The following is a 26,675-nucleotide window of genomic DNA, read 5'->3' on the forward strand; positions in this document are numbered from 1 at the left end:
TCCCTTTATTATACATGTTTATAATCCATTTATTATCAGAGTTAGATCCTGTAGCGCATTCTTATAAACCTGTAATGACACTCGTCATTATTGTAAGAGCTGCTGTTGTAGAAAATTAAATAAACCCCTTCTGACAAAAGATAGTCGATAAGTCAAGAACTTTAACTCTACATTATTTATTAAACCGTTTACAGCCGTAAGAGGAAATTCACTTCATTGGCATGAAATCTTTCAAAATAAAAGCGCGAACGCGTCATGTTTTCCTTTCTAAATGAGAACTAATGGTTTTTGTACAGTTATGCAGGTGACGTCTGACCTGGTGTCATGCTGGTTTGTGGTGCTCTTAAATAATAATAAATAAATAAATAAATAAAAAAGCTCTGTTTCAAAATAACTAGGTGTATATCGCGTGAGAAATAATAGTATGCAGTGCTCTATACAGCCAGCAGGGAGCATTGTTGCTAGGAGACGGTGCAACACATTATACTGCTAAAGGCTTATGTTTGTAACAAGTGTTTGGAGAATATTTGCGTTTGTTTGGCAATTTAGTCTTCAAATAAAAATATAGAGATGAATATTGGATCTTTGGTAAGATAAATTAAAAATAGCATACACAGCATAGCATATATAAGACTGATATATTTATTTTGTTCAAGATAGATTATGTTGTTTTGTTGCTTTACCTCATTGTACCATTGATATTGTAGGAGTCATGTCCTCCAAAAGCCAGAATTCTGTTATGGTATGTGACAAGTAAATGTAGTTAAATAACACTTACAGTTTGTCCACATTGTTTCTAATAATATTGTATTATTCTATGAACTTGCAGGAAAGATCTGAGTTACAGTGATGCAGAAGAAATCACCAAGACAGAGTCTATACCCGAGATTTCACGGTAATATAATAAATGAATGTGTTTTTCCTCTCATCTAGTGTATGCAATGAATGTTACACCTCATTTAAAAATATACATCGATCAGGCATAACATTATGAGCACTGAGCGGTGAAGTGAATAACACTGATTATCTCCTCATCATGGCACCTGTTAGTGGGTGGGATATATTAGGCAGCAAGTGAACATTTTGTCCTCAAAGTTGATGTGTTAGAAACAGGAAAAATGGACAAACGTAAGGATTTGAGCGAGTTTGACAAGGGCTAAATTGTTATGGCTAGATGACTAGACTGGAGCAAACTGCAGCTCTTGTGGGGTGTTCCCGGTCTGCAGTGGTCAGTATCTTTCACAAGTGGTCCAAAGAAGGAACAGTGGTGAACCGGCGACAGAGTCATGGGTGGTCAAGGGTCATTGATGCACCTGGGGAGCGACGGCTGGACCGTGTGATCTGATCCAACAGACGAGTTACTGTTGCTCAAATTGCTGAAGAAGTTAATGCTGGTTCTGATAGAAAGGTGTCAGAATACACAGTGCATCACAGCTTGTTATGCATGGGGCTGCATAGCTGCAGACCAGTCAGGGTACCCATGCTGACTCCTGCACCACCGAAAGCAATGGGCATGTGAGCATCAGAACTGGCCCACAGAGCAATGGAAGAAGGTGGCTTGGTCTGATGAATCATGTTTTTTTTTACATGACATGGATGACCGGGTGTGTGTGCGTCGTTTACCTGGGGAACACATGGCACTAGGATGCACTATGGGAAGAAGGCAAGCTGGCGGAGGCAGTGTCATGCTTTGGGCAATGTTTTGCTGGGAAACCTTGGGTCCTGCCATACATGTGTATGTTATTTTGACACGTACCACCTTTCAGCAGGATAATGCATTGTCCCACAAAGCAAAAATGGTTCAGGAATGTTTTGATGAGAACAACGAGTTTGAGGTGTTGACTTGGCCTCCAAAGCTCAATCCAGTCGAGCATCTGTGGGAAGGGCTGGACAAACAAGTCCGATCCATGGAGGCCCCACCTCACAACTTACAACAGTACTTAAAGGATATGCTGTTAACATCTTGGTGTCACAGCACACCTTCAGGGAACTAGTGGAGTCCATGCCTCACCGGGTTAGGGCTGTTTTGGCAGCAAAAAGGACACCAACAAAACATTAGGCAGGTGGTCATAATGTTGCGGCTGATCGGTGTATATGTACTCTTTGCTCTATCTAGGATTTTGTGCCAGGCCCTGCACCTCAATGATGCTCCTGACCCACAGCGAGGCATTCTGCTCGATCTGTACACAAACATGGTGCTGTTCTGCAGGCAGCAAAAGTACAATAAAGAGCAAACATCTGTTCTTCTGTCCATTGTGAAGAACATGCACCAGCTTAACACAGGTGACATTTTTAATACCACTGTATGTATTGGTTTTAAACTGGGAAAAGTTCAACTTGGTAAATAATGGTGCAATTTATAGAAGAAAAATTTTCTAACTGTAAAAAAAAAAAGACTAACTGTAGCCAGTGCAATGCAAAGCACAGTTTAATCAGCCTTCTTCTACTGCATCCATCACTGGAAAAGGAAACACTGGAGGTATATCACTGATCAGGCATTATTTCAGAGGTGAATTATTCTCAACACTGTAGACATTGTCTGCTTGACTGTTCACTTGAATTAGGTTTAATCCAGGCATCAGTGAACAACAAACAATTGGCATATTGAAAAACCTTACAAAAGGCGAAATTGTATTATGCTCATTAAATTATGGGCCTAATATTTGGGTAGTTGGATTATTTTTGGATGGCATTTATTACAGTCAGTAATTGTATTGAATCTGTATAAACTGGCCAGTGAGTGCAGACACTGAGCTAAATGGCTGGTTGTGCATTGTTTTATATATGACACAAAATCAGCCATTCTGTAACTATTACAGTTAACTAGCCCTTGTTATGGTTTGCTAAAATATCTGCTAAATATACTGAAACCTGAAATGAATAATCTTTCCAGAAACTCCCCTCAACAACATGGACCAGTGTTTTTCATACAGCACTGAGCTTCTGCTCTGTCATTCTGTCCGAGTATGTACTGTACTTTAAACATTTATGTTCTAAGAATATAAAGAAAGCGCTTTTTATTGCCACATTTATAGATTATTGTTGTTTGCTGCTTTATCGTCTTTAGAGACCCCCTTTCAGTATTGATCTATTCAACTCACAGCAGTTGACTGAAATTATGAAATATCTCATCAACACATATATGAGACACTACCTGCTTTACAAGTATGTATTCACACCTCAGGTAAGTTTGGATTCCTGTACTATTCCTCTGCTGCAAATATTTTACATAAATAAAGCTGAAACTTTAAAAAACATGAATAAAATTTGCCTCATTGATTATCCTCGCTGGGTCTAGATGTATTTGGATTTATCTTTGTCTTATATTGGAATGCCTGAGGAACTCAATACAGAACAACTAGAAACCTCTGGTACAGAAACCTATTATTTAATAATGTCTCAGGATATTATTACAGTTTCATTCCTCAAGCATCACATTTCAGCTTTAAATTATATCTGGACATGTTGCAGAAACAGTGAATGAAATTGAAAATGAAGCAGATGGAGCAAGTGAGCAAGAGATGGCTTCTACAGAAATCCTGCCAGAGACAGAGGCATCTAAACAAGGTACACATTCTGAACTACATTTATTTATACCTTAAACTTCTTTAAAACATTTTCAAGTGTTGATTTTCCTTTAGATCTATCTCAAAAAGGAGAGCTGAGGACAATTATACAAAAGGAAGTAAAGGAGGAAGTGATGCGTTTGACTGCTCATCTTGAAAAACGCTTGCAGGAAAGTACAGTTCAGCTCAACACTGCGCTCACTGCACTGGAGACTAGACTTCAACCTAAAAAGTAATGACATCTTTGTCCCTGGAAAATAACTTAAAAACAAACCTTTTTAGCTGTTACTGGAGCTTCCGCTGGAAACCATATATACAAATGAAATTTGTATTTTTCCATTCGCAGGACATATATATATATATATATATATAATAATATAATATGCAATAAATATCAGCTATTTTTTATGTTCCCTCTGTAAAAGAAAAGAATAAAATAAATAAATAAAAACAATTAGAAAATGTAAATTTTAAACCAGCACTCTTTCCTGTGTTAAAATATAAGGATTTATTTTAATGAATCAGAATATTAAAACAGATAAATTACACATTAATATATATAACAGCAGTTGTTGACAGACAGTGATGATGAAAATTAAGTTTACTCTTAAGTTAATACAGTACTCTGTGATAAAATGATGGTGAAAAAAAATGAAATATATGTAATGTATATGTAACAATCAATCAAACACACTTTTTATACTGTCCACTCATTCAAATGGTCAAATTCAAAGACAGCTAAAGTGATAAAACTGAACTGATATGTGAAAGTTTTATGATTAAAAATGAAAAAAATAAAATAAAGTACAACAATGAAAAAAAAAGTATGATTTCTGATTAATCATGAATAAATAGTTCTTATTGTGTTTTTTTTTGTGTGTGACTGGTAATATCCGTGTTCCCTGAACTGTATCATTTAAAAAATAAAAATACTATTAGTAACTCTTAAATGAACAGATTAAAAATAGAGAATAAAATTACATTTAGTTCTCAAGGTCCTCAAGACCGAGTAAAACAATTTTAGTGGTGTTTTGAAAAAGAGCAGCTCGGTTCTGTTGTTCTCCTTTCTTGACCCAGTGCCCATATATGCGGAAAGCACAGCCATCGATGAGTTTGCGCACAACTCGTAAAGAGTAAGGGTCCCTCATTAGGTGCTCTCGTGTCAGAGGTCTGGACCGGTTATAGTGGCAGTACATACGAATGCAGGACAAGACCGTCAAGATTAACACCTAGAGAGATGAAATAAGATACATGAGATTTGCAAGAGTTATTTTCAGCATTATAAAGTGAATATCATAATTAAAAAGATTAGTGGAGGCTAAACCTACCCTGAATGTCTTTCTGGGGCTGAAGAGTCGTACATCTTCCTTTTGGTACTGAAGGAAGAACGGATGAGTTAAGGCTTGTTCAGCCGTCAGACGAACCGAGGGATCCAGCACTAAAAGCCTAGAGATCTAAGGATAAAAGTAGGTATGAGAAAGTTTTTAAATTAAATAAAAGTAAAAGAAATAACATCAATGAAATACTTAATCTAATACAAAAAGAGCACATTTTATACAATATGTTATGCACTCATCATCCACTTTATTAGGAACAAGTGTACACTTGCCCATTGCTGTTATCCAATCAGCCAATCATGTGGCAGCAACAAAATGTACAGTACAGACACTGGACAGCTGAAGACTGGTAAAAACATCACCTGGCCTTTTCCTAAAATACAACTGTCCTGTTTCATGCCCACTGTAGTCTGTTCTTGGCTGACAGGAGTGCAACCTGCCTGGAGGTGTTGTAGACCAACCACATGCGATGCGTTCTCTGATGGTTTTCTTCTCATTGGCATTGTAAAGAGTGGTTACTATAGACTTTCTGTCAGCATTCTCATCATTAAGGTGTTTCGGCCCACAGAACATCAGTTCACTAGATCAGCCGTTTCTGAAATACTCACACCAGCCCTCAAAGTCAGATTTCCCCAAATGTTTCTGATGCTTGAAATGAACAATAACTGAAACTCTTGACCTTCATTTATAACCTATATTTATACAATTATGCACACTGCTTCATGATTAGATAATCGCATAAATGATGGATGATCTCAAGTGTATACTTGATGAAATAGCATTATGAGCATGCAGTCGTAAATGAAGTATCAAGATCTTTTTAAATTAAAGATTCTTACCAGGTCCTTGACAGTATCAGACCGGTCATCCCACTCTGGAGAGCTGAATTGATACCGACCCTCCATGATCATTCTTAGCATCAGCATCTGTTTACGGTGCCAGAAGGGTGGAGACCCAGCAAGAAGAGTGAACAGAATCACACCACAAGCCCACCTGAGGGAAGACTGGAATTAGCAAACAGAAACTACCACCATTACATAGAAGGAAAAACAATACAAAGAGAAGAAGGTTTTCTTCTAAATGCTGTCTAAAAACCTTTACATACATACAGCAGGTTTCTAGCCAGATTTTAGACTTCTGATTGATAAAAACAGAGTAATATTCATTAATTGACCAAATTCTATCTGAGACTTACAAGTCAACCTCTTTTCCGTATCCTTCATGTGTTTCGTCCATTGAACATTTCAGAATCTCGGGGGCAAGATAACCCGGAGTACCACACAGTTCTAACACAAAAGAAAATGAAAAGTCTGCATGTAGTTTTATTCATAGGGGAAAACAGAGTTATGATATGGTACTGCTTATAGAGCTACTCACCTCTCAGCTTTTCTGCAGGTTGCAGCTGCACTGAAAAGCCAAAGTCAGAGAGTTTAATGTTACCCTGGTCATCCAGAAGGATATTTTCAGGCTTGAGGTCTCGGTGTATGATATTAAGGGAATGAAGATACTGGACTGCCTCCAGAAGAGCACGTATCATACTCCTAAATGTGAAAAACATACAGTGCAGCAATTCACTAAGGAAAGAGATTATAGTTTTTTTGATGTGTGTATAGACCATAATGGCTGTAACCACACACCTGGTCTCTTTTTCACTCAGAGTGACCTTTTCTGTTAAGTAGTCAAACAGCTCTCCTCTTCTCATGCTGTGGTGAAAATGGAGTAGGAACAGAAAGTGAGTTATGAGTCTCTAGTACTTGATCATGATATTGTGATAAAATACTGGAAATATTAATTAGTACATACCATTTAGTTTCTATTTTCTTGTATTAATACTTTATGTGTGTGATCTGGGTAAACCTTTCGCTTGCTGTGCAGGAGGTACCCAAAAATACGGAAAAATCAGATTTTGATCAAAACTGGGGGTTCTGCCTAAATGGCTCAGAATAAAAGCAGAGCTCAGAAAATGCACACTATATTGCCAAATGTTTTGGGACACCCCTCCAAATCGTTGAATTCAGATGTTGTTTTTCAGGGATTGGGCTTGGCCCCTTAGTTCAAGTGAAAGGAACTCTTAATGCTTCAGCATACCAAGACATTTTGGACAATTTCATGCTCCCAACTTTGTGGGAACAGTTTGGGGATGACCCCTTCCTGTTCCAACATGACTGTACACCAGTGCACAAAGACATGGATGAGCGAGTTTGGTGTGGAGGAACTTGACCGGCCTGCACAGTGTCCTGAACTCAACCTGATAGAACACCTTTGTAGTTGCTCTTTGCAGCTATACCAGCTTCAATTCTTCTGGGAAGGCTTTCCAAAAGGTTTATAAGAATATTTGGCCATTCCTCTAGAAGCGCATTTGTGAGGTAAGGCACTGATGTTGGACAAGAAGGTGTGACTCGCAGACTCCGTTCTAATTCATCCCAAAGATGTTCTATCAAACTGAGATCAGGACTCTGAAGTTCCTCCACACCATGTCTTTCTGGACCTTGTTTTGTGCATTGGTGCTCAGTCATGTTGGAACAGGAAGGAGCCATCCCCAATATGTTCCCACAAATTTGGGAGCATAAAATTGTCCAAAATGTCTTCAGCAGGTCAAAATGCTGAAGCATTAAGAGTTCCTTTCACAGGAAGTAAGAGGCCAAATCCAACCCCTGAATGATTTGGAGGGGTGTCCCAAAACTTTTGGCAATATTCATACTTCATAGCAGAGCTCTGAAAAAAACCCCACAGTTTTGATGGTAATTAATATTTCACCATTTTATTCATTACATATTACAGTAAATAAGTAGCAGTTGCATTTAGGCAACTGGTGTGTTTTGTGTCATTTAGTGCAATTTTAGAATAATAAATAGTAGAAAATGGAAATTTCCTAATGTGAAGGGTTTTCCCATGCCACTACACCATATGATGTTCCATGACAGACAAGCAGAAAAGAGCATTATATAAAACATTACTTACAGGTCAAATACCAAAAAGATGAATGTTGCAGATTCATAGGAATCAATAAGTGTGACTGAGAACAGAAAAATAGAAATGCTTATTTTTTTTAAACAGCACATCAGCATCAACCTCACAAAAGGTTACAGTGCTAGAACTTACTGATGGATGGGTGCCCTTTCAGCACATTAAGAACATGGATCTCTTTCAGTGTTGAACTCTTCACCTCCTCCAACTGCTGAGCAGTCATCTTCTCTGCCGTGATCTCAATGATCTTCACTGCGAATTCTTGTCCTGTGTGCTTGTTTACACACCTACGGACGACGCTGCTTACACCCCTACATGCAGATAAATGTTTTCTATGAGCCTTATACAAGACCAGCAAGACCATACAGCGAAACATCAAAAATAAATAATGTTGGTACACAGAAATGGAAAAGCTTTAATTCATTAATTTATTGAGAAACAGAGCATTCATTTAAAATTATAAAATGTGGGGATATGAAGTATTTTATACTTTATTTTATACTTCATATACCCAATAATATTTGGACATCTGACCATTACTGCCATATGTATGCCTTTCCAAAACTCTTGCCTTAAAGTTGGAAACAACTGTATAGAATGTTTTGGTATGCTGTAACAATACAGTTTCCCTTCACGGAAACTGAGCAGCAAACGTGTTCCAGCATAACAATATCTCTGCATGCAAGGACATTTGAGACAATCTTGTGCCTCCAACTTTGTGGTCACAGTAATGGGGAAAGCTCACTCATGGATTTGATGGTCAAGTGTCCACATACTTTTGGGCGTATAGTGTAATTTATATTTTGAAATGCATGTTGTGTTTCTGTAAGACTCTTGGCTTGATAGCACATGTCGAAAATTTTGCTAGCTACATGAGATCTCCTTCCATGTTGCTTTAAACACATTTATGCATAGTGCTGTACTGAAACAGACATGAGCTTAATCAGTTTGAATTGGAATCAGATATCTGTCACAATGCAATCTTAAAATGCAATTTTTAAAAAAATCAGAAAACTTTACTGTTGCTTGCGATATGTGCAAAGGAGAAACTCATGTTCTCAGGCAAGCTTGTTGTTTTCAGAAGCCCACCTGCCTATGACCTCCTTGGACTCGTACTTCTGGTGGAACTCTTTTGCTCCCACCCAGTGGGGCAGTTCATCGCCAAGCGTAAGATCACGAGTCATCGCCACAACCTGGAATTAAAACTAAACAGAAAAGCACAAACTAAAACTCAGCCAAGTTACATGCACTTCTTATAAAGAATTCCTCAATGCTGCTTTGCATGGTCTAACTTTCTGAGGGGGCTCTACCTGGAACTCTACCTTTTATGACTGAGATCCCTAAAATACACAACTATGTATTAAACTTTTTCCATGTATTTTTATTCTTATATTGATACTATTTTACACTTTAGATACACTATATTGCCAAAGGTTTTGGGACACCCCTCCAAATCACTGAATTCAGGTGTCGGGATTGACCCCTTAGTTCCAGTGAAAGGAACTCTTAAAGCTTCAGCATACCAAGACATTTTGGACAATTTCATGCTCCCAACTCTGTGGGAACAGTTTGGGGATGACCCCTTTCTGTTCCAACATGACTGCACACCAGTGTACAAAGCAAGGTCCATAAAGACATGGATGAGCGAGTTTGGCGTGAAGGAAACTGACCTCATAGAACATCTTTGGGATGAATTAGAGCGGAGACTGCGAGCCAGACCTTCTCGTCCAACATCAGTGCTTGACCTCACAAATGTGCTTCTAGAAGAATGGTCAAAAATTCCCATAAACCCACTCCTAAACCTTGTGGAAAGTCTTCCCAGAAGTGTTGAAGCTGTTATAGCTGTAAAGGGTGCACCAACTCCATATTAAATACATGGGCATGTAAAGACAGATGTCCCAGTTTTGACCTGGCTCGCAGTCTCCGCTCTAATTCATCCCAAAGGTCTTCTATCAGGTTGAGGTCAGGACTCTGTGCAGGCCAGTCAAGTTCCTCTACACCAAACTCAATCATCCATGTCTTTATGGATCTTGCTTTGTGCACTGGTGTACAGTCATGTTGGAACAGGAAGGGGTCATCCCCAAACTGTTCCCACAAAGTTGGGAGCATGAAATTGTCCAAAATGTCTTGGTATGCTGAAGCATTAAGAGTTCCTTTCACTGGAACTAAGGGACCAAACCCAATTCCTGAATTCAATGATTTAGAGGGGCGTCCCAAAACTTTTGGTAATATGGTGTATATTACATTTATTGTTTATTTCTTAGTGTTATAAGCCGGGTTTACCAGTCACTTAAAATGTAATGGATTTTAATCCAACCTTTCATAAATCAAAAGTATAATAAATAGAGAAACTATTATAGTACACATTTAAATAATAAAACTAATATTATTTTGATGAATTCAATAAAACTGTACCGTGGATTTAAATTAAATTAAATTAAATTAAACTAAAAGAAAAAAAAAGCCTGGCCTAAAACAACGTAAAATCATCGATATATAAAATCAGTGAGTATTTCACACAGCAGCAAAGGCATTTTGCGTGGCATTTGAGAGAATATCAGCTACCTAGTTAAGGTTAGCTAGCCAGTTAGATATAACTTCTTGGGAAACAAACTACTTAAACACGCAAACAAGGAACAAGGAAAATATACTCACCCGTAGTTCCCTAAATTATAAAAGTCATAAACTGGGGCGATATGTTTTGCTATCTATTTAAGATAAACTACATGGAAGTTATCAACTTCTTGCTAACAGGCTAGCATTTCCCTGAGACTTGTCATTGCCCGCTAGCAAAATAAACAGTTATTGCGGAACTACATCCTCTTCTTCTGCTGTTCAAGCACCAGAGCCGCTGCAGCTCGTTACTGCCACCAACCAACCGGAGCGGGTAAAAAAAAAGTAACCCCTGTTTACACAGTGACAAATAAATTTTTCCAACACAAAAAGCACAAAACGTTGACTACAACTTTAAATAACTCTTGCTCGGTATGCTGGGTATATAGGCGCAGAATAATAAACCTTGTTGTGAGTGAAAGGAGGGAGCACAGGACGCCTGCGCTGAGGCTGGAGCAGCCTGCCTACCATGTTGTTATTGTAACTGATCCCCATTGTAACCCTGCAAAAAAAAAAGCAGCATTCAACTCATCTGAAACATTCGCCCTTAATTACAGCAGAAAAATTTCATCCAAATCTCGATCACATCACGCGTCACTGTGGCATCTTTTTCGGGGCGACACAGCTGCAAGTAAGTGTTTTTTCGTGTTATCCCCCCCCCCTCCTTCCCTCAGCCTCTTCTGATGTGGTTTTTAATGAAGCGTCCGCTCAACGCGTTGTGCCAGATGAGCATCTTACTGCACCCGAGCTGCGGCTGTAATGTGCGCCGTGTCATGAACACCAGCATGAGGGAAACACACAGCTCCATGCAGCCCGAGATTTCTCAAACGCTACAGTGTATTAGAGAAGCAACATGGCGGGGGGGATGCTTTGAATTCCAGCGAGAAAAAGTAGCCGCGTCGCCTAGACTTCTCTCATCCATTTTTTTTTTATTTATAACGCATTTTATTGTAGTAATTATTACAGTGTTACAACTAAGCTATTCACGTTTCGGCTTATGGCTTTATAATACAGCGCTTCTGATCTATCCGTAGCCGAATATTGGCGATATTCCAGATGTGCATTCTAGGTGTTACACCAGAACTTGCAGGTACTTTCCATATTTTCTGTTCAGTTTCATCTCCAAGTGTTTTAAATACTGCTTCATCTGCAAATGGAGAAATCTTGGCATTGCCCAATGCATGAAAATGCATCTCTAGAAGCAAACCAGATAAGATAAGATAAGATTTATTTATTAATTATTTACTTTTTTATTTATTTATTATTTACTTTATTAATCCCGAAGGAAATTCTTTTCCCAGAGAACATTCTTGTGCCAAAACCTCAGCTCCACTTGCAGATTAAGCAGTAATAAAACACTTGGAGATGAGACTGAACCCGAACATGGAAAGTACTTGTACCATGTATCTGTAATGCACATCTGGAATATCGCCACTATTAGGCTACGGATATATCAGAAGCACTGCTTCAGATTACAAGAGAAATCAATTTAAATGAAATATTATATATATATATATATATATATATATATATATATATATATATATATATATATATATATATATATATATATACACACACAAGATGCATTCAAAAGTACAAAAAAAGGTGCTAGGGAACTAAGAACATATTGCACCTGATGTGTTATTACACATGGTATTATATTAACATGCATTGTAATTATTGTGAACTTGGGAGAGTGTACACAATGGCATATTGACACTGTCAATGTCAAACCTGGAGCCTAAGCAAGATTTGAATTAGGACCTTCATCACCTGAATGAGTAAATTTGCTTCAGCCTCCTCCCCAGATGGGGTTAAAGTGGCGGTAGAATAAACAGCTGCATTTCCACAGGGTAAACACAATTGTTATAGGTCTGCATGATCACTTTACTTGAGGAACCAAAGGTGATTTAACTCTCACATGGACATACATTCCTCCTGTGTACAAATAAAGCATGTACGTATATAATTCCGAATACGTAGTTAACTACCGGTATTTTGATGTTTGCTGGGTTTTATGTAGAAGTTCATGAACTATTAAATTATTTCATTATATGATAATATTGCTCCACATCCACTTCTTTTTTCTTCCTGGGTTCTCTTTTCATTTACCTTCTAAACACATCCCAGTCTCTGGATTGGCTAAACTGCCACTACTGTGTGTGTGTGTGTGTGTGCGCATTTCTGTTGTATTCACAACTCATGCTCAGTGTTCCTAGGATAGGCTAAGTGTGATCCTAACCTAGATAAAGCAGAAGAATGAATGCATGAATGATATTAACTAAACAACAAAAAAACGTTTGTGTACAATACTCTTAACTGCAAATGTTTGCACCCCCTTTGAGTGAAAAAAGTCTCTTTTATGCTGCAGAGGAGTTGTTGCTGGTGTCCATAGGTATTTTAGGGTACTTGTTTCTTTCTAGGAATTGCAAATCAATACCAATTTATTTAGTTATCACCTTTGTCCTATGATGAACCATTTCTGTCCTGATGGGAATGGTTTCTTCTACAGGGTATGAGCCAATAATTTGTTTTAAGACTTTCATGAAAATGATGTCATTACAGGATAAATATCATCTTATCCTAAGATGTAATTATTAGTGATGATGACTGAATAAAACTCACTGGGACATGCTGGTATTGGAACATAATTAATGATGGGGTGTGGTAGCTTAGTGGTTAAGGTGTTTGAATCCCAGGTCCACCAAGCTGCCACTGCTGGGCACCTGATGAAGGCTCTTAACCCTCAATTGTTCAGTTGTAAAAAAAAAAAAAAAAGAGATAAATTGTAAGTCTGCCATCTGCCATATGCCAGAAATGTAAATGTCTGAGGTGTGATGCAGCCAACAAAAAGCAGAGTTACCTTTACCATACTGAAGCTGATTGTTTTCCTACAGTTAAGAGTTAGGCACCAAATTTGCCAAATATTACAATTTATACATTTTTGCTTTGATATAGTTACATTTAATATTGAGGAACTTTCATGAGACAACTTCCTGTTATCGTTTCCATTCCCACATCATCACTGTATCACTAATTACACAGTCCTCTTTGTTAAATAACAACACATTTATTAAATTAGTCTGTTATTAAGTTCCTTTCTGGTAGTGTGCCTTCCATACAAGTTCCTGCGAATGAGTTACTTCATTACCAACTAATGTCACTGTAATATATTTGAATGAGAGCGTTAAATAAACCTGTGATTTAAAGTACAGTTCAGTTTAAAGTACAGCAGTTCAGTTTAAGTACAGTTTAAAGTACAGCAGTTATAATAAGACATTTGCTTTGGGTCTGCTGTGTTCTCTGTGGCAGTTGCACTGAGTTTGTTGTAATAACAATAACTGCCAGTAGAAAACCTGTGTAGGAAAATATTACTAATAACACCAAACAAAATGGTTTTTTTTTCCTGTTTTTCCTTTTTAACTAATGATAACGCTTCTTAACAAACACATATTTCTTCCCAGTTGTTTTTTTAAAACGCTTATTTCATAATATTCCGAGAACAATTTAGATTAAGAGTCAGTGCTGTTCGTGAAATTTTTTGAGAATATTTAAAATACAAAGTTCTTGTATGGTTATATTCCTACTGACAAGTTTTATGTTCCTTCAAAGCTCCAGTTTTAAAGTTTTAAATACAATATTGCTAAAAAAAATTTGGGACACCCCTCCAAATCAATGAATTCAGGTGTCGTTTTTCAGGGGTTGGGTTTGGCCCCGTAGTTCCAGTGAAAAGAACTCTTAATCCTTCAGCATACCAAGACATTTTGGACAATTTCATGCTCCCAACTTTGTGGGAACAGTTTGGGGATGACCGCTTCCTGTTCCGCTATGACTGCACACCAGTGCACAAAGCAACGTCCATAAAGACATGGATGAGCGAGTTTGGTGTAGAGGAACTTCACAGTCCTGACCTCAACCTGATAGAACACCTTTGGGATGAAATATAGGGGAGACTGTGAGCCTTTCCAAAACTGGGATGTCTGCCTTTACATGCACATCGTGAGGTCAGGCACTGATGTTGGACGAGAGGGTCTGGCTCACAGTCTCGGCTCTAATTCATCCCAAAGGTATTCTGTCGGGTTGAGGTCAGGGCTGTCTTGGTATGCTGAAGCATTAAGAGTTCCTTTCACTGAAACTAAGTGGCCAAGCCCAACACCTGAATTCAATGATTTGGAGGGGTGTCCCAAAACCTTTGGCAATAAAGTGTATTTGTGGTGTCTGTGATAACACTGGTGACTGGTATTGCTGACTCGTCTATACTCATAGACGAGATTTGCCCATGATATTATTTTCAGGCACTTATATAGTCTTTACTATGCCCAGATCAGTTAAAGAAGGTTTTAGTAATGAACTGATGAGCTGAATATGAGAGAAGAGAATATCATTGCTTTGGCACCTCCCTGACCAGAGGCACACCTGCTCCATCATTATCCCTGTGTAATTCCAGGTGTTAAGATCTGTTGGGAACATGAGCCAAACACCCGAGACGCCAGTTGAGGCTCCTGCTGCAGCGACAGAAGGTTTGGCATTTCATTTCACTTCATAATGAGCATTTTAATACTTATTTTAAATCACTGTCTGAAGTTGGGGCAGTGGAAATTTTCATTCTCATATTTGTCATTCTTCTGCTGACAGCACCTCCTGTTCAAACTGAAAGCAAGCCGCCAGCAGGGGGGAAAAAACAAAATAAAAAGAAAGTGGAAGAGGTGGTAGAGGGAGAGGAAGAGGAGTACGTTGTGGAGAAGGTCCTGGATCGACGCATCGTGAAGGGGAGAATAGAGTATCTCCTCAAGTGGAAAGGCTTTTCAGAGTGGGTATATATATACAGTAATGTGTGGTGTAAGGCTGAGTGATTGATTTCTTAGTTTTGCCATTAGCTTGAAAATGAATATATTTTTATACAATTGTAGTAATTTCTAAAACTAGTTTGATGCATGCTGTCAATGTACGTTTGAATTTACAGTGAAGACAACACATGGGAGCCTGAAGAAAATTTAGACTGCCCAGATCTCATCGCAGAATATCTGCAGTCCCAAAGAAGTGCTAACGAATCAGGGGGCAAGCGGCGCGCCGACGCAGACGGCGATGGAAAGGAGAGCCAGCCTAAAAAACGCAAGGATGAGGTAAGGATTTTGAAAAACAAGGAAGCTCATTGACTGGGAAAGAAGCATAATTTGAAATACTCAGAGCCTAACTCAACTTCATGGGATGAACCATGTCTTACCATTCCTCTAATTTAGCCAGAGAAACTCAGAGGCTTTGCTCGTGGGTTGGATCCCGAGAGGATCATTGGTGCTACAGATTCAAGCGGAGAACTTATGTTCCTCATGAAATGGTGTGTATGGAGCTGGATGCCTGGTTTAAAACTGCTTCACCTCAGGTCCTGGATTAGATCATCTAGTTCCTGTTCAGATTCACTTCGAAATCTAGTGCTCTCACGTGAAGTGACTTGTGAAAGAATGTTTGTTTTTTACTATTATTTACAGGAAGAACTCTGATGAGGCAGACCTTGTTCCAGCTAAGGAGGCGAATGTAAAGTGTCCACAAGTTGTCATTTCTTTCTATGAGGAGCGTCTCACCTGGCATTCTTACCCCACTGATGAAGAGGAGAAGAAGGATGCGAAAGACTAGGCAAACCATTGGGAGCTATCGGGAATATTTACAGTTTTCATCATCTGAAGTAAATGGCAGCAAAAAGGTTTATATGATTTTACAGAAACACCACCGAGAATCACAGCACCTCAGGCAATTAAACAGTACATGTAATTTACATAGGCTCTGGTATATTTCAGTCTTATCACTGCTACTGTAGCTAAATGTAGACTCAGTAGACTACTACTTTTCATGTTTTGTTTTTTTAAATTTGATTATGGAGATAGTTTGCAGCTAGGCAGCTTCTTTACCCGCATCGTGTTCCAGACCCTGTGTAGATTACAATACTGGCTACTTCTCACCAGTTCCAAAAGGCTTCCTTTAATATATTCCTTTATTTCCTGTACATTGGACTGATTTAAACATATTGCTGCCTTAACTGAGATTTTATATATATATATATATATATATATATATATATATATATATATATATATATATATATATATATAAAAGCATAACATTTTATACATTTTTCAAAAAGCAAGCCAAGTGAATGAATCTTGCCCTTGGAGAAGTACATGTACAGTGGATTGAGAATTGACCAAGAATCCCATCTTATAGTACCGAAAAATCTTTATTGAAATTCACTCTTACCAGCAAACACAAATCTGTTCGGGTTATTACTGTAGGTGCTACTATTGAATAAGTCTCCATCTTTTGTCAACACTGCACAAATACACTCCTTATTAAATATTTGGGGACATCTTGGCTTTCTTTTTAACAACCCTAAAGACACACACCCTAAAGCTGTGCAGGAGATAGCTGGAGAGAACATACAATGCTTAACGAAATCCTCGGCCCAGTCACCTGGCGTTAAGAGACTTTAACTCAATTGAGCTTGAGCAATGGGAGTTGTCCAGTCAGCTTCACAAACCTCTGGAAAGTCCCGCAAGAGCGTCTCAGAGGAACGCATGCACAAGCGGACGTCTTGCGTGTGCAGAAAACGCGTGCAGCAGATACAGCTGCTAAGAATATGTTTATAAAAATGATTATGGCTTAAATGATATTTATGATGAATTATGAGATATTGTTCTTGAAACGAACACGGTGTTTAATTGCAAACTATTAATTGAATTCATTTTATTTAAAAAAACAAAACAAACCTATTTCGAAAAACTAGATGCCCCCAAACCATTGACAGTGTATTTTTGCACAGTGACCTTCATGACCTTTTCTACTCATGGTTTATGACCATACTGTAAATCAAGTGTAGTGTCCATGTTCGAGAGTTCAAGTTAAATGACCTGATTATTTTCTCTGAAATCATGAACAGTCTTTTATTTTTTACACTAAATCATTCTTGTCAGTTTAATAAAAGTAGTATTGATGTAATCATTCTTGTTTTAATTCACTGAAGTGATTTGCATGTATGACACAAACTACAACCTGTAGCATATGTAAAGGAGTCCCTTTTCCAATGTCCCAAAGTTATTTCTGTAGAACAATCTGGCCGTGACTTTCTCAATTAAATGATCCACTCGAGCATAAACATTTGCTCGACAGGGAATGGATTGTGTGAAATCCTATTTGGCTTTCAAGGCACTAAAATCCTGTGATTATATTTCTCTCATATAGCATCCACATGCTGTATCCCAAACTTAATCACAAGGCAAAATATAACTTTGAAAAATGGAAAACAAAAACGTTTATTACCCAACAAAAGAACAAATTTCAGATTGCCAGCAAATCTTTCAAAATAAACAGGAAGTGAATCAAAAACAAAACAGAAGTCAGAAGGCCTGGTAAAATACAGTGGGCCAAAATATCTCTCAATCAAAACAACACAACATAAACATATTTACAAAACAAACAAGACACAAAATAATCAGTGCATGATGACAAATAGTGACAGCAAAAGACCAGGAACTTAAAACTACTTTAAGCACAATTTCCATGCCTGATCTTTTTTTGTTGTTGTTGTTGTTGTTTAAATAATTAACTTTTATCTACTCCATAACTATTAAATATCTTAAAACGTCTCTTGTCAAAATAATGGTGACTTTTTACTCCTTGCATATTGCAACAACCAGACAGAGTGCACTGTGTGTGCAGAGTGCATTTCCTGACAAATCGTCATTTTATGAATTGCAAATTCATTCAACTTTGAACAAATTCTTAATGAATGCTTCTTATGGTTGTTTTCAAATACTTTTTTTTTTTGGATACTCAACACATTTCTTGGTGGGTTTAAGCAATACTGCTTTACGTGCATAGTTTTGACAGTTTGAAGCCGCATCTTTAAGAACGTGATTTGAAAGCTGGTGGACTTCAGTCTTATATGCAAAGAGCCGCAGTGGCTGTTTTTAATGCCACTTATAAATAACACATTTAGTTCAACCGATCTTGGCTTTCAAATGACTACTGAGTGTGGCTCATATTCGGCTGGAATGAAAACCGGCAGCCCAGCCACTCTGAGCCAGTGTAGCTATTATTCAAGGCCTATGTCAAATGCTTGATAACTTTTAATGTCCGTTTGCCTGTCTGAGGCCAGCCCCCATAGCTCTCTCTCTCTCTCTCTCTCTCTCTCTGTATTACAGTAATAAAAATGAGTTGAGTGCCAGTAATGCGCTTTGGAAGCATATGTAGTAGTAGTACAAAAGCTGTTAATACAACTGAATAGATAAATTGACAAGACAAGTAAAGATGTAAATTAGGACTTAAGAGTTGAAAATGAGGGTGCCACTTATTACATTAACTTATAACCGCAGTTGCATATGAACAATTTGTTGAATTTTCAATTCATAAAAGTATGATTGCAATCGTTACATGCAACAATTTGTGACAGGAAAATAACTCCACACATGAGGCTCTGCATGTTTTCAGTGTAAATGTGAGCAATGGAAACCGGTAGATATGAATAAACTATGAAGATGTATAGACCCGGTGAAGATTAAAGCTTGTGTATTAGTGCTAAAGCTCCGTTTTAAAGACATTATATTTCACATGTATGCGAGTCTCCTGAACAGTTCGAAAGCAATGTTTATGCTGCATTTCAGCATGATCCTGTTCCACTGTGGTACATGCTCAGCAGCTTTTCAGATCTCCAAGTGATTTTATTGACTAAACAGGAACATGGTAGTGTTCAGAAATTTGTCTGTTTAAACAGGGGAAGTTCCATGAGTTAAAAGAGAAAAAGGAAGTAAAAGACCCGGTACATTAATGAACAAAAATGTGACGTTCACACTTTTCACATCGGTTCATTGATAAAGGAACTGCTACTGAACTACGCTCTAATGATGTGAACATTAAGCCAATATTCTCAACATTTCAGAGTATCCTGTTCACTGTCCAGGACAAAAAAAAAAGTATTGGAGAAAACTACTGCAACTAAAAGAAAATGACTTGGGGTGAGAATTGTACTTTGTGCCTGTTGCTTTGAAAACAACATAGCAGTCCGGTAATAAGCCAGAAAGTAACTCTGAAAAGCATGTGATGAGCCGAAATTCAGCACAACATCTCTGTACAGTTTTTTTTTTTTGGTGGTTGTTTTGATTCTCTTTTATCCTTATTAGAAGTCCAGTTTTAAGCAATGAAACGCGCTTGACAAAATTCAGGAGAAAAGAAAAAAAATCTATGCACATGGGAGGAAAACTATGGAAAGGTTCAAGGAGGAGATTCTCACCTTTGAAGCCTGCAGAAGAGCTAAAGACTGAGAGCTTTACAGCCAAGCGACAGAGATGATTTACAGCATTGAGCAGAGTACAGAAGCTGATTTATTAGTAATGCAGTGTGCATCTTTACTCTGTATTAAATTTTCATCTCATTCATTCCAACCTCGAGCATTCCCTCAAACTCATTCTTTATCACTCTATTTCATCCGACTGTTCCTAATTCCATGGCAAGTGGCATCTAAACCCCAGAGAAACCTCGGTCAGGTTTCGTATGTAACTGTCCCAAGGGAAATGCGTCATTTCCTTGTTGTTGCGTCATTGAAGTCACATTGGTGTAGGTACACGAGTGACCACTGTGATGGAACTGGAAACAAAAGAAATGCACAACCATTGGTTACTGAAGGCATGCGTTCTTTTGCATTCGATTTCTCGACACAAAAGTTCATTCTTCCAACTTCCGCTGGCTTCTCCACCATCTTCAGAAAGAAGGGCCGCCTTCATTAAAACTAAAAGACTACCAGCAGGGTATACACACACACCCCAGAGGCCAATACTAAAGTGTCTAATGACCTTTCCAAGCCGATAATCAGCTAGCCTTACCATTCTTTTGTTTTGGGGATCTTGATGGAAATTAAGGTCAATTCCTCAATTTATTCTCAGATTAGTCAGTGTCTCCACAGCTGCGGTTTGCCTCTTTTGCTCTTCTTAGATTCAGTCAATTCACCAATCTGGTCATACTCCATACTCCAAGTAAAACAACAGAAAATCGGTACTTTAAAAAAAGCAATTCTGCTTCTTATCTTCTGGAGAAAACATTTGAACCAAAGAAAGAAAAAAGGAGAAAACCTAATGCAGGAACAACACTGACAGTGCAATTTTCTTTTCCTTGCTAGAATCTTCTCAAAGGAAAAAAAACAGCATTTACTTCCACCACATAAGAATTTTTTTGGGGGATGGAGTCCTCACTTCTTTTTGTCCTTAGGTTTCTTGTCAGGCTTTCGGCTTTGCTCAAGAGTCATGCTTCTTGGTGTGATGAGCACGCTACCATCAGCACTGTACTGCAGGCAATACTCGCTAGCAGGATAAGGTCTGCCTTCTTCATCACGCAGCTGGCTGAACACTTCCTGATAAAGGATCTGCACCTTCTGCTTCATCTGCCTGATAGAGCGCAGACACTCCATTTTCTCCTTCAGCAGCCGGGCTTTGTCACGCCGCAGATCCTGCACACCTTGCTCAAGCTTGATGATGGTGTCCAGTTTGCGTTTGCGGCAGTTCTGCGCAGCCATTTTGTTTTTGCCACGCCTGCGTATATCGCGGATGAGAGAAAGCTGGGCCTCACTGAGGTGGTGTTTAGACAGAAGCTCGTTGAACTCTTCAACGGGAAGGTTGACAATTTTATCATTGGAAAAGGGGATTTTCATGGCTCTGGCCCGACGTTCATCGCGGCTAGATTGCTTGTCAATGAACTCTCGTGGTGGATGAATCTTGGTTTGTTGGAGGTGCTTGTCTCTGCATTTTTTACTGCAGGATCCAAGCAGCTGGGGCTGCTCAGGGTACGAGGAGGCCAGTGGCAAATTGTAGGTGTGGTTGTGATTGATGCTGTCCAGCTGTGGCAGGTTGTGAAAATGGGAGGGATCTTGATAGCTCATCCGGCACAGCTTGCTGTATTCAGGCTGGTAGCCTCCGACGGCTCCCTCTTCTGCTTCTGCTGTGGCCACTTCAGAATCTGTGCTGTAGCCCACAGCACCTTCCTCAGAGAAAGTGGCAGAGGTGGAGGAGGAGGATGCGGCCGAGGAACAAGACGTCTCAGAGTTGCTGGGAGAGGCAGGGCTCTGGCCAGAATCCAAAGACAATCCAGAGTCCGAGTCGAGCTCATCTTCTAGCTGAGAAGCTTGAGCCTGACTGAACCCTTCCTCCATTGCAAGGTCTAGCAGGCTAATTTCGTCCAGCATGGACTCCTCCAGCAGGCTAACAAAGGGGTCTGGCAACACTGGGGAAGAGGTTAAGTTGTTGGTGCTGTTGAGTGGTGGGAGGTACAGTCCAGTAAGATTTGTGACTCCAAATGTTGAGTTAATATTAGATGAATTGCTAGAAGAGAGCCTAAGGAGAGTAGGTCGTTGTCCAACAGAAGGATCTAAGTCAGAGTTGAAAAGGCTGGGGAGGTCCTGGCTGCAGCTTGGGAGGGACGCCTGATGGAGACTCACATCCTGGTTGATCAGACTGGATTGTGAAACACCAAAACTGGTCATTGTGCCCGATTCATTGGTATTAGCTTGAGTGTTATTCAGGTTGTTGAGATTGGTATTTTCTGCTGTGTTATTCACATCCATTTCCTAGAGGAGGGGTGAGAGACAGGTACTGAGCGATTTTGTCTAAAGCAACCAACTATAATTCCACAAGTTTATAAAGAACATGTAGAGAACACAAACCTGTAGTTCCATGATTGCCATTATGTCTTGCCATTGCTGTTCCAGGTCTAAAGGTGCATCGGATTGAGTCAAAGGGGCAGGCAGTGAAAGCCCCTGAGATGTTGAAGGAGCATTTTCTGCAGGGCCTCTCAGTTGAGGGGCAGCGTCTGTAGCCTGGAACTTCAAATCGACAAGGGGAAAAACAATAATTGAATGAATCACTTTCTCAAAAAGAAGAATGTGAAAAGCAGTCATTCCTGCTAACACTGGTATTTGGCAAGCAGCTAGTACCTCTGATTCCTCTCCAAAAGGGAAGGTGGCCTCCAGAAGCCTTAAGCATTCCTGTAGGGACATAGAAGTCTGTGTACCAAGGCGAGAAAGCTAGAGCACAAGATAAAGAGAGGGATTTATGCCTCTACAAGGTCAAATTCCTTAAGCTATGCAGGATCTTTCACCAAGACCCTCTGTATAATTCCTACACCACGTACACAAATTACAAAAGCTCTTAATACAGTTATTCATGTACACTTTTTTAAAGCAGTGCTTTCTAAAATATGACCATGGATTCTGTTTAGGATTAGGTTTTTGGTTAATGCTAGGAAGAAATGCCTGTAGCTAACCTAATGCATCATAGAAGACCTTTTGTTGCATAAATAAACAGCAGTCTTTATGCACCCAAGAAGTATAGAAAGTTCATAATTTAACCTAGACCCTAAAATCAAATGGCAATAACAACAACAATAATAATAATAATAATAATAATAATAATGACAGCAGCAGCAAGACTACTACTACTGCTATTACTTCTACTACTACTACTACTACTACTACTAATAATAATAATAATACATTGCTACCTCCTCAGGTATGCTCTCCCCGGTCTCTCCATCCACAAGAGTTACGCCCTGACCCTCCTGCAGATTGACTCCATTCCTCCAGTCCTCCTCCCGTACACTTGCCTCTTCATTTACCTCATTCGGTTTATCTCCATCATCCTTCTGCCTGCTGCTGTAGTTAAACACTTCCCGTCCAGCTCCGAGGTCAATATCCTGTCTCCAGAGGATATCTATAAGGTCTATGTCCTAGAGAGAAAAATGGAGGACCATGTTGAGGGAAGGACACTGAGTTTAAAAAAAAAAAGGGGGGGGGGGCTTGGTCTAGGGACATAGTTAAAAGAAGAGTTTTCATTGTCACCGGAAAAAATAAAATGTTGAAAAAAAATAAATAAATAATAAAAAAAAAAAACATGCAAATGTAATAAAGATGTAGTTCAGGTGCAAATCTATGACTTGAGCATCACACGATTATAAAATATCCAGAAGTGTTTACAGCCTAAAGGAATGTGAAGTCCTCCCATGTCATCTTCAGTAGCAAAGTTAAGACACCACTATAATAAGGTCAACTGACAAGCAAAGGGTAAGTGACCTTTCTCTGAAGGGCAAGCTAACTGAAAACCAAGAATGCCCAATGAAATGACAGGCTGATACTTTACTACTTGCTATGCAAATTTCAAAAATGACAGCCTAACTTATGACAAGTCTGTATCTGATATTTAATGCTTTATTGCATTAAACTGACCCAGATTCTAGGAATGGATTAATCCTGATGCCTTTTAGGTATTTTGCAGCTGCATTTGCTAAAAATAAACACCTTGAAACTTCTTGATGATTAAGGGGGAAAATACTGACAAATACAAAGGTTTTTCTCCTCTCAGTAAAACTGCCTGCCTTGTTATCTCAAGGTTTCAGCAATAGTATGGTATCAGATGCACATATCATCCATTATCATTGAAAGAGCACAGACAATACTGACTGTGTATGTAACATATGTAACATGTAATGAATGGTATCTATCTATCTATCTATCTATCTATCTATCTATATATATATATATATATATATATATATATATATATATATATATCTATATATATATATATATATAGCTACCTATCTATATATATATATATATATCTATATATATATATATATATCTATATATATATATATATATATATATATATCTATATATATATATATATATATATATATATATATATATATATATATATATATATATATATATATGCACACACACACACACACACACACACACTATATATATCATTCTTAGGTCAGAAGGTACAACAATAAACTAACACATACATCAGTCACAGAGGAACACAGCAACCACACCCATTTGGGCCACTCTCAAAACGCAGCTAAATTTAAAACTACTGAGTTGACTCATGACTCATTAGATCTATTTAAAGCATTAACAGATAACAATATTAATAAATAATCAATTTTATGACCACCATTATAAACCATTATAAAACACTGCACCTCTTTAGAAAGCTCATCAACGCTGTCTCTGTTGCCTTGCTCCTGGTTGGCCTCAGGGGCCACAGCACCCAAACTGTCCTCTCCACTAAGGCTGTAGGTTGACTCAGAAGTGCTGCCGGCCCCTCTCATGGCCGAGGGTTCAGGGCTGTTCACGTCCTCCAGGCTGCCGCCATTGTCCAGGGCAATGCTGGGGCTGGACTGGCTGGCTGCAGACACCACTGTCTCAGGGTCACGGTGTACCAGCCAAGCGTTCAGCTCAGTGCTGGGCACACGCAGGTGATCCAGAGAGCGCACCTGATTCAGCAGCCGACGAATGGCAAAGAAATGGTCCAGGTCCACGCTTTTCGGATGGATGCCATAGCCGTCCAGGGTGTTGCGCAGGTTGTGAAACTGTGTCTGTGTGTAGGCTGAGCTCGGGCCCAAGATGATTTCACGGAGCGGGGGCAGCTGACTGTTTAAGTAGGTGTCCACGTCCACCCGCACCCCAATGAGACTCAGGAGGATAGTGAACTGAATCAGACCCTCTGTGAAGTACTTTTTCAAGTAAAGCATTTCTTGGCAAAGGAAACAAAATAGAAAAAAAAAACAAAAACAAAAATCTAACAGAACGAGGGTCAAACTAGAAAACACTTAAAGTCAGTGTTTTATACAACATAAATAAGTATAAAATGTAGAGAAACCATTACAAAAATAGTGTTTTTACAAAAACATTGGCTTGGGGCAAAAAGGGAAAAATGGGGGAAATTAGGGATCCTTTGTCCTCACTGGCGAATGTCTATCTTGTCAGATGCTTAGATGCCACCACTGACTGTTTCAATTACTATTTGAAAGCTTCTCCAATCTGCATAAGACAAGAAAATGAGAATCAGTACACCATTCCAGGATCAACAGCACAATGACATTTTTTTTCAAATGGTTTCCCATAAAGTCTGAAGTTTGTTAGCTTCCAGCTCTAGCATCCTAACGTACGTTAATGCCTCCCTCCTCTTCGTGCCATCACGAGCCCATCTGCCGACTGACCTCCCACTCGGCCAAACAAACAGAACAGTACATGTACAATGCTCCTTACGCACACGATTGAGAACATTAAATGTTAGGACATCAATTTTTATACAGCGCTAGCGACCTAGAAGTTCGTTAACCCGTACCGAGTACGAAACAATGAAATTTATTCGCTTAACATCCAGGAAGTGGTCTTTCCTACTTCCGCTATTGCCACTAACCAGCAACGTTAGCAACAAGTGGCGCAACAATAACTGATTGGTTGAGGAGCTTCTCACCGCCCAATAAGAAGCCTCACGCGCTGTTGTTTCTCATAACATGACCAATGAAAACGTTGCAGGGGCGGGCATTAAGGGGAATCTACTGGGGACGCCGAATATATCAAAACAACTTCAGCAATCTTAAGCGTTTATGTATTTATAACATACAAACTGCGATAGGAGTAAAAATGATTTCTAGTAAGTTAACAAATACTGCAAGATTATATACAGCAGCACTTATATATTATACGTTAGCAATGGGCAACAACTAGCTAGCTAGTTCCACAGCCCCAATCAAGCTAACTGGCTAACCTAGCCAACTAGCCAGATTTCTAACACTCCTTTTATACTTACGCACAAAGATTTTACGGATAAATCTGCCCGAAATGTCTAGACGGTACTCATTAGCAGCATACGGCAGTCAATTTCTTGAAAATGTCACTTATTTCCATAGATTTGCTTAATGTTGTCGTAGTCCAGTTGTGTTGAATGGCCCACGATGACTTGCAAAATTTCTCCCTTGCCGATAAGTTCCCTGACAGAGGAACACGTTTTGACAACGCGCATGCGTAGAATATTCCAGGGCTCCGGTCTGAATGAGATCATTAATCAGGAAAAACAAGAATGATAACCGCCCCCTTTAAAGTAAAAATAAATTTAAGTGTGTGTAACTTTGTCCCTTTACTATATCAGGAAAAAAAGCTTTCATTTTTAATCTGGAACATTTCTACGATTGTTAGCATAACCGATTCCACAGCATTGTAAATAAAAGTTGAGAAGAATCGAAGTCCGATTTCGCGTTTGTGAAGAGAAAACAAAGACATAATGGTTGTTTTCCTTTACGTTTTTTTTATTTTATTTTTTTAATTTTTGGTAGCAGTAGTGTGTTAAAAGTAAGTGTGTAATTT

At 38.8% G+C, this 26,675-nt stretch overlaps 4 protein-coding genes across 9 annotated transcripts; 2 read left to right on the plus strand and 2 right to left on the minus strand.

Moving 5' to 3' along the window:
* The first annotated feature begins 456 nt into the window (after window positions 1–456).
* Window positions 457–3,997, plus strand: cfap119 (cilia and flagella associated protein 119). Of its 2 annotated transcripts, none has more exons than XM_058405532.1 (9): window positions 457–588; window positions 708–742; window positions 830–895; window positions 2,117–2,283; window positions 2,894–2,964; window positions 3,068–3,184; window positions 3,299–3,371; window positions 3,472–3,567; window positions 3,642–3,997. In XM_058405532.1, exons 1-9 carry the CDS (start codon window positions 571–573, stop codon window positions 3,800–3,802), a joined length of 804 nt encoding a protein of 267 aa, XP_058261515.1. In that variant the 5' UTR covers window positions 457–570; the 3' UTR covers window positions 3,803–3,997. The 2 variants fall into 2 exon arrangements, with proteins under 2 accessions (XP_058261515.1, XP_058261516.1); XM_058405533.1 differs by having other exon boundaries at window positions 3,657–3,997.
* Window positions 3,998–4,186: 189 nt separating this feature from the next.
* phkg2 (phosphorylase kinase, gamma 2 (testis)) lies at window positions 4,187–10,693 on the minus strand. Of its 2 annotated transcripts, XM_058405529.1 has the most exons (10): window positions 10,526–10,693; window positions 8,960–9,075; window positions 8,006–8,181; window positions 7,865–7,919; window positions 6,541–6,606; window positions 6,281–6,444; window positions 6,099–6,189; window positions 5,743–5,896; window positions 4,895–5,020; window positions 4,187–4,795 (listed from the first exon to the last, which is right to left on the minus strand). In XM_058405529.1, exons 2-10 carry the CDS (start codon window positions 9,052–9,054, stop codon window positions 4,550–4,552), a joined length of 1,173 nt encoding a protein of 390 aa, XP_058261512.1. In that variant the 5' UTR covers window positions 9,055–9,075; window positions 10,526–10,693; the 3' UTR covers window positions 4,187–4,549. The 2 variants fall into 2 exon arrangements, with proteins under 2 accessions (XP_058261512.1, XP_058261514.1); XM_058405531.1 differs by lacking the exon at window positions 10,526–10,693 and having other exon boundaries at window positions 8,891–9,009.
* Window positions 10,694–10,818: 125 nt separating this feature from the next.
* On the plus strand, window positions 10,819–17,967 carry cbx1b (chromobox homolog 1b (HP1 beta homolog Drosophila)). Its single transcript, XM_058405534.1, has 6 exons — window positions 10,819–11,114; window positions 14,934–15,006; window positions 15,122–15,296; window positions 15,450–15,609; window positions 15,727–15,821; window positions 15,973–17,967. Exons 2-6 carry the CDS (start codon window positions 14,955–14,957, stop codon window positions 16,115–16,117), a joined length of 627 nt encoding a protein of 208 aa, XP_058261517.1. The 5' UTR covers window positions 10,819–11,114; window positions 14,934–14,954; the 3' UTR covers window positions 16,118–17,967.
* nfe2l1b (nfe2 like bZIP transcription factor 1b) lies at window positions 17,759–26,329 on the minus strand. 4 transcript variants are annotated; one of them, XM_058405528.1, is made up of 6 exons: window positions 26,122–26,329; window positions 24,506–25,346; window positions 23,018–23,242; window positions 22,452–22,502; window positions 22,182–22,340; window positions 17,759–22,085 (listed from the first exon to the last, which is right to left on the minus strand). In XM_058405528.1, exons 2-6 carry the CDS (start codon window positions 25,055–25,057, stop codon window positions 20,715–20,717), a joined length of 2,358 nt encoding a protein of 785 aa, XP_058261511.1. In that variant the 5' UTR covers window positions 25,058–25,346; window positions 26,122–26,329; the 3' UTR covers window positions 17,759–20,714. The 4 variants fall into 4 exon arrangements, with proteins under 4 accessions (XP_058261511.1, XP_058261509.1, XP_058261508.1 ...); XM_058405526.1 differs by having other exon boundaries at window positions 22,452–22,541; window positions 26,126–26,328; XM_058405525.1 differs by having other exon boundaries at window positions 22,452–22,541; window positions 26,122–26,328.
* Window positions 26,330–26,675: the final 346 nt, after the last annotated feature.

The sequence above is a fragment of the Hemibagrus wyckioides genome, linkage group LG13 (genome assembly GCF_019097595.1).
Source record: "Hemibagrus wyckioides isolate EC202008001 linkage group LG13, SWU_Hwy_1.0, whole genome shotgun sequence".
NCBI lineage: Eukaryota > Metazoa > Chordata > Actinopteri > Siluriformes > Bagridae > Hemibagrus > Hemibagrus wyckioides.

Coding starts and splice junctions, on each gene's coding strand:
- cfap119 (XM_058405532.1), top strand. Junction 743..829: donor AAAGCCAGAATTCTGTTATG/GTATGTGACAAG, acceptor ATGAACTTGCAG/GAAAGATCTGAGTTACAGTG. Junction 896..2,116: donor TCTATACCCGAGATTTCACG/GTAATATAATAA, acceptor TGCTCTATCTAG/GATTTTGTGCCAGGCCCTGC.
- nfe2l1b (XM_058405526.1), bottom strand. CDS start 25,057: ATGCTTTACTTGAAAAAGTACTTCACAGAGGGTCTGATTCAGTTCACT. Junction 23,243..24,505: donor TTGATGAGCTTTCTAAAGAG/GTGCAGTGTTTT, acceptor TTTTCTCTCTAG/GACATAGACCTTATAGATAT. Junction 22,086..22,181: donor TGGCAATCATGGAACTACAG/GTTTGTGTTCTC, acceptor CCCCTCCTCTAG/GAAATGGATGTGAATAACAC.
- cbx1b (XM_058405534.1), top strand. CDS start 14,955: ATGAGCCAAACACCCGAGACGCCAGTTGAGGCTCCTGCTGCAGCGACA. Junction 15,297..15,449: donor AAGTGGAAAGGCTTTTCAGA/GTGGGTATATAT, acceptor TTGAATTTACAG/TGAAGACAACACATGGGAGC. Junction 15,822..15,972: donor CTTATGTTCCTCATGAAATG/GTGTGTATGGAG, acceptor TATTATTTACAG/GAAGAACTCTGATGAGGCAG.
- phkg2 (XM_058405529.1), bottom strand. CDS start 9,054: ATGACTCGTGATCTTACGCTTGGCGATGAACTGCCCCACTGGGTGGGA. Junction 7,920..8,005: donor GAAAGGGCACCCATCCATCA/GTAAGTTCTAGC, acceptor TTCTGTTCTCAG/TCACACTTATTGATTCCTAT. Junction 6,445..6,540: donor CTGAGTGAAAAAGAGACCAG/GTGTGTGGTTAC, acceptor TTTCACATTTAG/GAGTATGATACGTGCTCTTC.